Below are 13,532 nucleotides of genomic sequence, written 5' to 3' on the forward strand. Positions count from 1 at the left end.
AAGTATCCACCGTAACATTTTTGCTGGCCTCATGCTGCTTTCTACTGTTTAGTAACCCTGTTTTTCCGGCTCATTGGTGACATCAAAGGCGACTTACCAGAAAATAAACAGAAAGGCAGACTCTCTACTAGCAATGGTAAAGGACTCTATTGTCTTCTTTCAGCGGGTTTCCAAAATTTACAAAAGCCTGGATATACGCACTAACATTCAATTTTCTTTACTACTGAATACAATATGCCGATAAGTCATAAACTCTAAGGAAAAATCTCTGTTCTTAGTAAATTAACAAGTCATGATAATGATAATATGGTGAACAGAATATTAATCAGGCATTAAGTTTATTTATTTTATAAATTTATTTTTAGTTTGTAGTTAGCTGCACACAGTTTTCATTGGAACTGTTTTCTATTGAAGAAATAGAAGCTCAGTGAATCATCGAATTGAACTGCCACAGAAATATATTGAAGCACTAATGCATGTATGTGTATGTAGGCGATTGTGAGGTGCACATAAGATGTGTGTTCATTTCCAACTGTGCCATCCTAAGCCCCTGTTGTAAAGTTATACAAACACACACACAACCCGCCGCAGTGTGATTAAATCTTTAAGGAAAGTAGCACTGGCTGAAGGGATAAGTAGGGCCAGTATGTACGGACTAACAGCTGGGTGGAGAGTGGCTTTTAATCCTGTCGGGTTTTAACATGATGGAGGGAAAAACAGCAATCCAGGGCGTGTGTTTTGAGTCCTCTTCCTGCCAACATCACATCCTAACATTACGAAAGAAGAGAGAAATTAAAAAGAAAAAGAAGTCAGTAAACACATTTGGATGCCAAAGACAGATGCCCTTTCACACCAATGCATTGGATAGATGAGGTTGATTTCAGTCATTCATTGTGACATTTCCAAAATGCCAATGAAATGTAACCAAAGTAAGAATGCTTGTTGCTGTTTGGATATGTAGTGCTATTAATGTTGTATAGTATGTAATAGCGTAATAAATGATTGCTACATAATGTCGACACAGGCAACATGTTAGCAGAACTGCAGCTTCTGCCTGTGTCAACACAGGATGCGTTCAGGCACAGTATTGAGTGTAGGTCACTTGTGTTTTAGCAGTGCTCAGAGCTCAACTCACAATCACTGTATAGTCGGGGGCCTAAAACAGACTTGAAACGTAAAAATATGGAGTAACACTTGTACAGTGCGAGTGAAACTGAAACGTTAAGCAGCCTGTGTAGATGATTTCACTGGTTAAGATGGAAGCATATGTGAACTGTCATATGCACGAGGGATGGACTGAATATTTACAAAATTGCAGCCTGAAGAACTTGGATAGATAGATAGATAGATAGATAGATAGATAGATAGATAGATAGATAGATAGATAGATAGATAGATAGATAGATAGATAGATAGCAGAGGGCAGGAATGTTCTCCTGTATCTGTCCTTGTGACAGCGGAGCTGGATCAGTCTGTTGGAGAAAGTGCTCCTCTGTCCCTGCAGTAGGTGGTGGAGGTCCTGGTTATCCAATATGGATAATAGTTTCTTCAGTGTCCTCCTCTCCACCACCTGTTCCTTCTTAACTAGTTTGTTAAGTCTGTTGGTGTCTCCGGCTCCAATATATTAGTATCGTATAGTATATTGACATTTCCTAACTTTTTTTTATACTTGTAGGATTGGTTCAGCTTTGTTCAAGTCTGCCTTTAAGCATGTTCATATGCACAGTGAGACATGTTGGTCACTGCGATGTTTCCTCCTCTCCATACGGCCTGCGAAGACATTCCTTCTTTCAATGAATTTTGTAATGCAATTCAATCTACATTATATCTGTCAAATATCTGCAGTTATTGTCTCCAGCAGACTGTGCAAAATTGAGTACTTTAAGAGTAATGTATGTAAAAGAAAATGATCAGGGTAATTTACCCCTCACTATAATGCAATACAAATCAACACTCCACAAACTACTTTCTCAAAAATGTCAAAAGCAGAACACTATAACCTGAATGAAGGTGGGATTTGTAGCTGCCCTGTTGTATTATACTGACGTTAATATAGTCTGGGATTTCAGGAGTTTCCTCACAGCCAGAATAGGAAAGAGAAATTATTACAGTGACCAAAAAATCTTTCAATGTGCATACGGCATGTGTAAGATCATCTGAAACACCTGTTACAAATAAAAGAAACCATGTCAAATGTATCCTTCATTTACTCTTTTGTTCCTCCAGATACAGGAAAATGTTTGCAAGCATTATTTATGCCAATCAAAAACACCTTTTAAAAATACAACTTTGCCATCTCTAGACCACAATGTTGTGCTCTTCTGCAAGGCGGATCAAAAATATGTCAACTCTTTTCCTAATAAAACTTGTCCAAAACTTCTGAACATCAACACCATCAGTGATCTGAAGTTCCAGTCTCGAGTATCAGTATCGGCCTTCAAATACCCATATTGGTCAAAGCCTGGTCTGCTAAACCTAAAGCTCTTCCTAACCTTCTGCCAAGCTCTTATCATCCAGAAAAGCCACCGCTGTCAAAACCTTTGATCTGCCTGGCTCACTGGTTATCAGGGAGCAGACTACTGTGTGTCTATGTTTTGGTGTGTGTGTGTGTGTGTGTGTGTGTGTGTGTGTGTGTGTGTGTGTGTGTGTGTGTGTGTGTGTGTGTGTGTGTGTGTGTGTGTGTGTGTGTGTGTGTGTGTGTGTGCATGTGTGTGTTTGTGTGCATGTGTGTGTGTGTACCCTGAGGCCTGGCCAATCTCAGCTCCGCTGCAGGCCGGTGACAGGTGCTAATGCTGGGGCGAGAGGCTGCACGGGCCTCCATGCTCCCTGCTGTGATAACACTGACCGACTTCCAAAAGCATACAAACACACACACACTCACCATCACACACACACAGTGGCTTAGCCTCCTGATAACTTTGCTGCACTTCAGAAGCAGCCTGTGTGTGTGTTGGATTGATTTTTCAAAGGATTCCCCTTTAGTGCCAGCAGGCCCTCCATCAAAGCTGGCCATGAGAGCCTGTTAGTGTGTGTGTGTGTGTGTGTGTGTGTGTGTGTGTGTGTGTGTGTGTGTGTGTGTGTGTGTGTGTGTGTGTGTGTGTGTGTGTGTGTGTGTGTGTGTGTGTGTGTGTGTCAAACAACAGCCCTGTGTTTTGCCTTCGAGGTGATATGATGTTATTATGTTGTGCACGATGGTTGATTTAATGCTGGATAACTGGATGTGTGTGTGTGTGCTTGTGTGTGTGTGTGAGTGGGTGGGTGGCTGTGTGTGTGTGTGTGTGTGTGTGTGTGCTTGTGTGTGTCTATGAGTGGGTGGCTGTGTGTGTGTGTGTGTGTGTGTGTGTGTGTCTGTGTGTGTCTTTTTTAAGGCTGAATTGAATTTTGCAGCTGTAAAGGCCCATCTGGACAAAACAGCTTAGTGTTACTGAGTGAAGTGTGGCTCATTGCTTATAGATGTACAACGCGCTAAAACCTCCAGCTGACCATTTGGCAGAGGTCTGACATGCCTACGTAGTTTAGAATTTCATTAAATCAACCTTTTCAATGCGAACCACACAAGTCTTAGTATGTGGGTAGCCTTGTAGAATGATAGGAGTTTAGCTCATTCTAATCACGCCCTCATGGCATTCTTTGCAATAATGTGATTTCAATCATTTGCTACAGTACCTTAAATCCCATGTAACAAATGGTTCAAATTATCTCCGAGGTTTTAGTCGAGTCAGAAACTGAATAATTGCAACCTATTTGTCTTGTCTAGTTGCCTCTACCTTCATATTAACCAGTCATCCTCAATCTTCATCCATCCATGTGTTTTGTACCAGCATGCACACCAAGATACACACACACACACACACACACAGACACACACACACACACACACACACAAAGACACATGAATGCTGGTCTTTCCAGTAAAAGAGGATCTCTTCTGTCCCTGTCTTCACTTTTGCCTTTGAAGTCATCCTGTCTGGAGTTTTTCTGATACCCACAAGACCATAGAGAATCATTCCTGTGTGTGTGTGTGTGTGTGTGTGTGTGTGTGTGTGTGTTGGGGGGGGGGGGGGGGGGTCCACTTGTCCACTTGTATGAGAAAAAGAGAGAGAAAGAGAGAGAGAAAGAAAATGTCTACATGAAGTAAGAATACATCATGCTTCCTTTCAAGTTTAGTGATGCTGTTAGCATTTATCATATTGGTTTAAAGGTCAAGCACTTGATAACGTGTTGAACATGGCCATTAATGTAATGTCTAGTCCTTTCAAGATTCTTTTAGATTTTCTGTACAGTATTGTACAGAAAATCAGTGTTCGTTCAAACTGTGCAACAAATGACTGCCACAAATTTAAGACAAAAGAAATATATAACCAGAATCAATATAGCCACAAAACCAAAACACAACCCCCCCACATTAGACAGTGTGTTATAGACATGTTAAGACCTGCATCCACATCACAATAAATACCCAATCGTCACCATCTCAAAAAATATAGTTAACGAGGGAATTTAATTATTTTGCCTTATTAGAGAACTGGATCCCAAATGTCATGAAATGTTTTTTATTAAACATGAATTGAAAGCTGAACGTTCTTCAATCTGATAAAATATTGGATATTTCTTGTCCAGCTGGTATGAGAAGGACGTGTAGCTGATTTCCAGGTGGTCAATATTAAACCGATCTAGCCAATAGAAAGTCCTTCCCTCACCGGTGTCCCCCATGAGACCTTATTTCAGAATAAATATGTACAATATTCAACAGTTTGAAACAAATCATTTTTTGATCCCATAAGAATTGTTCAACGAATTACACATCTATTTCAAAGAAAGTCTTGCAAGTCAAGAAAGTTGCAGTTTATTGTAGGTTTGTCATAGTAACATTTAGTTTTGTGTGAAACCACTCAGTGGACTACATCTCCCTGCTTGCAAAATGTCACCAACACCAACCATATAACATTATTTTACCTGATGTATTTTATCCAAATACTATCCAAATATCCATTCTTTTTATCAGCTGGGAAGTGAAAGAACAAGCGAGACCTGTTTTTTGTGTAAATACCTGCTCCGGTTATGAAACAGAGAGGCATTGTAGCTTCAGCGAGAGACGTCACTTATGAGACTTTTGGGTGTTTAGTCTTTTTAATTATGTATTTTCACGGTCTTTAGTCAAATTAGTATGCATGGAAAGAGAATGAATATTGCATTTTACCGAATTAGCCAGAGATAACCTATAGGTTAAGGACAGACAACCGTCATTAATCTAAATGTTGGGCGACCTTAGATGTAGAGGATGGTGTGTAGAGGATGTAGAGGATGGTTTAATGCAGCAAATGTTTTACTTGTATTTGAAGTTTTATTTTTATATCCAAATTAGGGCTGGGCAAGTTAACGCGTTATTATTGCATTAACGCATTAATTAATTATTTAACGGCGACAATTATATTATCACGTGCTAACGCAGTTTTTTTTTAAATTATTAAGCGGACATTTTTAACTCAAGAACCGGGCAGCGAGCAGTGAACAGCTGTTTGTGTGGCGTCTCTCCCTTTCCTCCCCCTCCCGGTGACACGCCCTATCCGGAACCCCTCCTACACTCCGTCACCATCGGTCCCTCCTGTCTCACAAACACACACACGCGCGCACGCGATCATCTCATTACAGGATCAAACGTGACAATATTAAAATACATATTGTCGTGTTTTTAAATTTATAACAAATACCACACATATTACGGTAATCTGTGTCTGACCAAACATTTTTAGAGTTTTTAAAGTTTTTTTGTTTGTAATATGTATAATAAGCATATCATTTAGTTATCGCTACTGAGAATTTAACAAACATCAAAAAAAACATGAAGTAGATAGGTTTGCAGTTTTCAAGTTGTATATTTCAAATTGCATCTATTACACACATGAAGATAAACTTGTGAACATCGGCTGAATATCTATTATCAGAATCATTACAACTGTATTTTAACTGCTACTGTGTAAAGAATACTGCTGTTAAAAAGAACCTGATTTGTTTAAAGTGTTTGCCAACCAAATCTTATTGCACTTTTGTTCATATAGCAGCACTTTCAAAATAAAAGTGCGCAATACACTACTTTTGAATTCAATATTGAACTTTGCACATAACAATGTGATTAATCGCGATTAAAAATTGTAATCGTTGCCCAGCACTAATCCTAATACTTGACAGAAACAGACCAGAAACAGGCAAGTTGGAAATGAACAAAGGAAGGTCATCTGCATACAAGGAGATCTTCAGTTCTAAACCATATATGTTTGTACAAGGTATAACATGGGGGTTAGATTGTAGTGCTGCTGACAAGGGTTCAATGGCAAATAGTAGGGGACTCAAAGGACAACTCGGTGTTGTGGATCTGTAAAGACAAAAGTAATCAGAGTGAATAATATTTGTGATAATTGAAGCTTGTCATAATGAATATAGCAACTTAGTCCATGAAATAAAAGTCCTCCTGAAGCCACATTTCTCTTAAATGTAGGAAGTAATACCATTTTACTCTGTCAAAAGCTTTTTCAGCTTTCAAGATTATCAAAGCTTCATGGGTTGTTGGGTGGGATGTAGAGGGGTTGTAGATAATATTAAACAGATGTCTGAGGTTGGAACAGGAATGCCTATTTTGAATAAACCCAGTCTGGTAAAATAATAAATGGAAGAGTAGATTCCAGGTATAAAGCCATTAGTTTTGATAATAATGTACGGTCCACATTAAGCAAACTTACAGGCCACTAAGAGATACAGGCTAGGGGGTCTTTGCTTTTGTTCAAGACAGAGATAGAGGTTTGGGGAAGGCAACCAAAATTATATGATCTGTGAACCTAACCAGAAGTAGGGACCAGCTTATGCCAACTTTCTTATCAAACACTCATGGAGCATCTGGTTCTTGGCTCTCCCCACTAGACATGTAGGGATGTCATAGCAGCATGTAGTACTTCAATAATGATCTTTTAATTGCTACGGTTTGTTGTGTAGAGTATATTCAAAACCATCAAAAAACGATCAATGTTGGGAGTGGTAGAATTATGATCAGATGACTAAAAGACATGTAAAATTCCTTAAATACCTTATTAATTTCCTCTGATATTAAGTCAGGTGCGGAAGCAGCAAAACCTTTGACCAACCCTCCATCACAGACGTGATGTACTGGAAAAACAACCTGTGTTCCATCATCGGGGGTTCCCCTAGGGAGAGTAAAGTCACACAGCAGACTTAATATCAGGGTTCCATCAAACAAAGAGTGTAAACTGAATATCACACGATTTCAGCCACAGGTTTGGTTCAGCAGAGCTGAGGTGTCAGAATGCACAATGAGCAATGTGGTTCTCCATGAACACACAGGAACACCCTCCTCAAGGAGTGGATGCGTTCTCTGACTGACCCTGGCCCAGAGTTCTCTAATTCATTGCCTCTTAGCACACATTCCAGAAGAGAATCTAACAGTCATTCTAGTGGAAACTCTGGAGGTGTAGATCCAACATCTTGTCACACGCCTCTCGTGGTAACCTACCTTCAAACATTCGCAGATAGCAATTTGGCCCCCTCAACAGTTAAAGCTTCATCCTGCCATTAAAGGCTGGGGAGAGAGAGAGTTTTTTTGCGCATCTCTTGTGTAAAGAGCTTTTTGAAAGGAGCCAGACAGCCAAGGGCGCGAAAATATCTTTACGACTGTGCATGCATGCTGGGCTACCTCTATGCTCATAGAATCTCGAGTTACAATATGTAACTAACATTTTAGCATTGCATGCCTGCTTGCCTGCCTTGCTGGCTGTGTGTGTCACACACACACACACACACACACACACACACACAGAAAAGAGAGGGAAGGAAAGAGAGAGAGAGAGAGAGAGAGAGAGAGAGAGAGAGAGGGAGGTTGCAGACTCTCTGGCTCCAAAGCACAAGATCTCTGTGATTGCAGAAATCATGCAGACAGAAAGGAGAGAAGATTAAGGTGATGTGCAGTGTGTGGATTTGGTTTGACATGCATGAAGATTGTGCTTACAAGTTGTTTGTTATGTGTGTGTGTGCGTTTGTTTGTGACTTTAAACCAGCTGATCTGCTGTAACCCAGAGGTGCTGTTGTGAATCTATTGTTACAGTAAAACCAGTTGCATGATTTCCAGTTTGGAAAACTGTTTTTAAATATCTTGGTACATTTCTAGTTTTCCTACACCCCAAAGTCAACATTCACCCATTCATACACTGATGGGCTGCCATGCAAGGTGCCTACAGCCCATCAGGATCTAGACTAATGTGCATTCATACACCAATTTGCGGTTCCCAAGGTCACCTCGAGATGCAGAGAGAAGCACGGGATCCAACTGCTGATTTTATGATTAGCAAGGCAATAGATGACACATCTGCAAAAATAAGATGCAAAATGTGTTACTCACACTATATACTATCTTTTTACATATTGTGAGAATTGTAGTATGGTACTGTGGTATTTCAGATTTTTTACTATAATATAGAATAATAATAATACATTTTATTTATATAGCGCTTTAAAAGGCACTCAAAGACACTTTACGTGGTAAAAACAGAAACAATAAAATAATTTATAATAAGAACAAAATCTATGACATCATAACAGTAAGGAACAACACAAAAAGAAAAAAAGAAAAACATACATAACTGACTTTACAGGTTAAAAGTAGATTTAAGTAGGTGAGTTTTAAGGAGAAATATATATATGATGTTTCTGGATAAATATCACTGCTGCATTAATATGTATGTTGCATATAACTTCTGTAGATGTTTTTAACTCCTATAAATACTGTGGGATAGTTTAACTTACAGCACTGTATCACATTTTATCATCATAGATCATCATGTGTCTGTAGCATCACGTGTTCACATCTTGTGAGAATCACATATCTCTAATAGCTCAACTTTTCATGAGCTCAGAAAAACAGCCGTTTTCAGCTTTGTGACAAAGCATGTTGCTTTTTTAATAGTTTATTTATCTTAAGATAAAGAACTTTCTCAAACATTAATTAACACTTTATCCTTCAGTTCCTCACAAATGTCACCAAATTTGGATATAATTGGTTTTCACTGTACATGAAAGTTATGATAAAGTGTAATCTGAAAAATAACTAGTAACTATAGCTGTCAGATAAATATAGTGGAGTACAATGTTAGTCTCTGAGATGAGTAGATTTAAATGAAGTTGCATGAAATGGAAATTCTCAAGTAAAGTACAAGTACCTCTAATTTAAATACAGTACTTCATAAAGAGGAACAAAGTAAGACTTTGTTCCTCCACCGGTTTTGACCTTAGTTTGCTCTCATTGCGTCGCTAAAACTGCCTGCATCCAAGTTGGCAATTACAGAAGCAGAAATAGATCAAGCTTCATATATTTGATTCAGTCCAGATGTGTGGATTGGCCCCCATCCTGATCCTACGTATCAGCTTATTATTGCAGAGTTGGTACAATTGCTGCATCCCTCGATTTACTTAGTAACTATCGGAGCCTTAATTAAACCTGTGTTTGTTTTTTGCATGCAGGTCCTTTCGACGGACGTGGTGTGACCTTGCTGGAAGTATGTGGTAGCTGGCCGGAGAGCTTCGGCATACCGCGACACAACGTTGGCTCAGCAGACGCCAGTGACGAAGGCCTCCGAGAGAGACTGGCAGATGCCATGTCTGAGTCCCCCTCCAGGGATATAGTAGGATCTGCTACAGGTCAGCCGAGACAATACAAAACATGCATGCACACGCACAAACACTTCACATGAACAGGCTCCTATTCACAGCTGCTATATCTTGTGGTCAGACAGCCCTTTCTGACAGGGAACTGAAGCTGTTTTATCGCTCGCTTCAAAGCCCCGAGACTCCATTGACAAAAACAATGTGTCATTTTACCTCGTAGTACAAGGGAGTGTTCATCCAACCCCACTTCAAAAATTCTAAGTTAATTCAGTTATTTCCAAACTAAGTACAGTCAACGTTGATTCTTAAACGTATCTTACTTTGGTAACCTTTCGTCACTGCGTTTGCCAAATTGTTTTGTGAAAAACTGAGAAAGGGAGCTAGATGGCACTGAGGTGGTCAAAGGAGAAGAATTGTTTCTTGTTAAACGAATGCCAAAAAAGTTATACTGCAAAGTAAATCCGATCTAAAATGTTGTCCAGTCTACAGCTACAAATTTAGCAAAAACATGATAAAGAGATAAATGAGATAAAGAATCAACCAAGTTTTCTGTCTTCACACACTGTTCTTGATATGTTTTCAGTCTGTAAATACACAAAAAACACTCATCTCTTGTCAAGATAAGCTCCGCTGAGAGTCCCTCAAATATCTTTGCATATTCTTGTTGCTAAGAATGTTTTCTGCAACATAAATGTTTAAAATTGTGCTACTTCAAAGCAACATATTTCCTTAAAACGCTTATGCACTTGGTGCAAGGTGATGTAATACTGAATGATGTTGTAGTAGAGCGAGTCCTTTCACACACAAAAAACACATTGGTGATCTGGATTACTGTTTTTGTTTAATTCCTTTAAAATCCCATTATAAACGTCTGCAGCGCAGCGAAGGGTCTTGTTAGGTAGCCTGACTTCCTCACTGTGGTATTACCCAGTATACAGTGCTGCCAGGTCAAGGTCCAGTGATGGATTAGCTCACCATTAGTAATGCGTTCTGGTTGTGTGTGTGTTTGTGTGTGTGTGTGTGTGTGTGTATTTTGCAAGGTTTTGGCATATCTGAACATGCCTTGCTGTACTTCAATGCTTCCTGCCTGCGTGTGTGTATGTGTGCACAGCAGACATGCCGTTGGCCCCGACAGTCCAAATGGTTAACTCGTTTAGGAAGTGGCAGTGCGCTCTCTTTCTCTTTCCCCCCTTCTTAAGTGAGTGAGTGTGTGTAGGGGGGGTTGGGTATGGGGTGGAGTGTAACTCCATAGAGGCAGCCAAAGGGGTAGGGTGTGGTGGGGTGGGAGGGGTTGGGGTAGAGGAGTGTGTGTGTGTTGGGGGGGTCACAAGGCCCTAATGGATTTAGCATCGACTATCGCCCCCCCAACCATCCCTAGCCATAGTCAGTCCAGTCCCCCCCCAAAGCTTAGGACTTAACCTCATTTGTAGCCTCTCTCTCTCTCTCTGTCTTTCTCTCCCTCTCTGTGTTTCTTCATTACATTAGATTTAAGAGACTCACAGACACCAGTAGTCAGTCGCCTCTTGTTCTTCTTCCCCCAAGTCGCATCTTGACCTGCACAAAATTCATTACTGATCACGTTACATCAAAATACAGCCGTGCTACACACACACACACACACACATATTTCCTGCGCCTTGAGCTGTGCTGAAGACATCATCCACAGGGAATGTGATGGACTTGTTGGCTCCTCAATTCATCCATACAGGCAGAGAGGCTTCAGTCTCTTTAGGATAATCTAATAGCACAGCACTTCTGTGCTGTAACATAGGAAATGTCCCTGTGTCTGCTGTAAGGAGGAGAGCCATAGATGGTCAGCAGTTGGAATTTAATTTAAAAATAAAGGACCTGGTTGGGTCACTGTTGTCCGTGGCCATATCCTCGGTATTTTCTGACTAAAATAACTTGACTTTGGTGCAGCAAAGCTATTGTACAAGGGCAAGATTACCGCCTTGCTTATCTGGTCGCCGTCATTGCTTTTGTGCATATTTGTGTGGTGACGTGGTAAAGTGAATGATCTTGTCATTACTACAAAATCTTTACTCAACATCAATGTCAATAACTTGAGGTGACCGGACATGCAGTTGAATCCATGTGCAGTGTGATTCAGATAACTAGATCGTTTTACTAGTGGACTGCTCGTAGTTCCATGTAATGCTGGCTAGTTAGTTAGTTACTTTCTCCCCTATATGGTGTTTACTTTCCTCACTGAGACACACAGAAATAAAACTATTGTAAATCAAAGCTCAGCTTTGTGAAGGGAAGAGATATGGGACAAGATAAGCAGACTAAGAGAAAGAGAAAGAGAGAAGGTGATGGAGATGAGAGAGGAAGAGCAGCTACTGTCCACTGCACCCAGGATAGGATAAGAACCAATTCAAAGCACAGAAATATATATATGCTCTTTGTTCAACAAAGCAAGATATAGATATATTATTGTAAGCCAAACATTTGCATGAGACACATTTCAATAATTCCAATCCAAAATGATGCAAACTCAAATGCAAAGATTAACAAAATGTCAATACATTTTGTCCGGAGTCGCAGAGAAAGGGACAGGCAGTGAATATAGAGGGTGAGAGAGAACAGGGGGGTGGATTTCCTTTTACTTCACCATTTCATTAAACATTGTATGTTGTAATTGGCAACATTCATTTTTTTATGTTTTATGATCATTTTCACCTCCTCTGTATTTCTGGATTGTAGTATGGATCATTCATTGTAACATTGATATACATATATTACTGCCCACTAACATGTTACTGTGGTTTAAAGCTGTTGGTATCCAAACGTCTTAAAGTGTGTATATTAACATCAGGGATTAGGGGTACATGCCCCAAACCACCCCTAGTAAACTCTGTTTTTGGACCTCAGTATTTCTAAAACTCTACGTACGGCCATGGTTACAGCATGACGGATGGATACAGTTTGTTTAATTATCTATTTAATAGAGAACTAATCTGTATGAATACTGGTTCTACAGGAAGAGCTTAAGAAACATACTGTATTTCCTCTCTTAGTGGTATCCAGCCATGCAGATACAGTTGTTTTGATTTTATTAGACCAGATTTAAAGATTTCCCGACTCAGCACGTCTCATTGGAACCACTATCTATCAAAGACATGTTGAAATGAACGTTGTTTCTGTTCAGGGTGTTACAGATTATTGACAGTAAGAGGGACACTGATCCTGGACAGAGAGGTTGCTGTTTGTTTGTTTTTTTATGTATTTTTTTTATGCTTTTAGTAGATTAAATGATTTGCCATCAAGGTGGAGGCAAACATCTCAGAGACAAATGTAGAAATTCCTGGACCAACAAAAAAAAATCTTTATATTGACAAAATCCAAACCAGTTCATGTTCAAACTGCTTTTTTAAAAGAACAAAATCACTTTCAGGAGAAAAAAAATTATAAATATAGATATGATGAAATAAGACATTAAAGTGTCATAGCAGCAGAAGTAAGTAGAAGGAATTCATTATAACATGAAATAACAAAAAAAAAGGTCCGAACACTAACATATTGTAAATAGTATCCAAAAAATAATAATAGAGAGAATGATAATCTCAAATAAATCAACTGTCTGAAAGAATTGAACAGCAAGGGAAGTTGAATGTATCCTGATGTGTGTGAGTGGATACTGTACGTCTGATACGTCAAATCTGCTGAGGTCTAATTGATCGCTATAATGATTATTATAATCAATTTCTTTTTCTTTTTCTTTGTATTTCATGTACATTTCCATCTAATTGATATTTGTGTATTTAGTACATGAATGTAAAATAATGAAACAGACAGCTTCAATATTTACTGAATTTCAAAATGCATACAGCTGTTTCAATCAAACACTTCAAATTACAGCACTG

The 13,532-nt window shown here is 39.3% G+C and overlaps 1 protein-coding gene across 2 annotated transcripts in view; it reads left to right on the forward strand.

The window, feature by feature from the left end:
- Positions 1-13,532, forward strand: part of bcas3 (BCAS3 microtubule associated cell migration factor) — a 360,714-nt gene that overhangs the window by 316,502 nt on the left and 30,680 nt on the right. For both annotated transcript variants that reach the window (XM_079166673.1, XM_079166674.1), the window contains one exon: positions 9,523-9,699. In XM_079166673.1, coding sequence (XP_079022799.1) covers positions 9,523-9,699 — 177 coding nt within the window. The remainder of the gene's footprint in view (positions 1-9,522; positions 9,700-13,532) is intronic.

Source organism: Pholis gunnellus (assembly GCF_910591455.1).
Source record: "Pholis gunnellus genome assembly, chromosome: 9".
Taxonomy (NCBI): domain Eukaryota; kingdom Metazoa; phylum Chordata; class Actinopteri; order Perciformes; family Pholidae; genus Pholis; species Pholis gunnellus.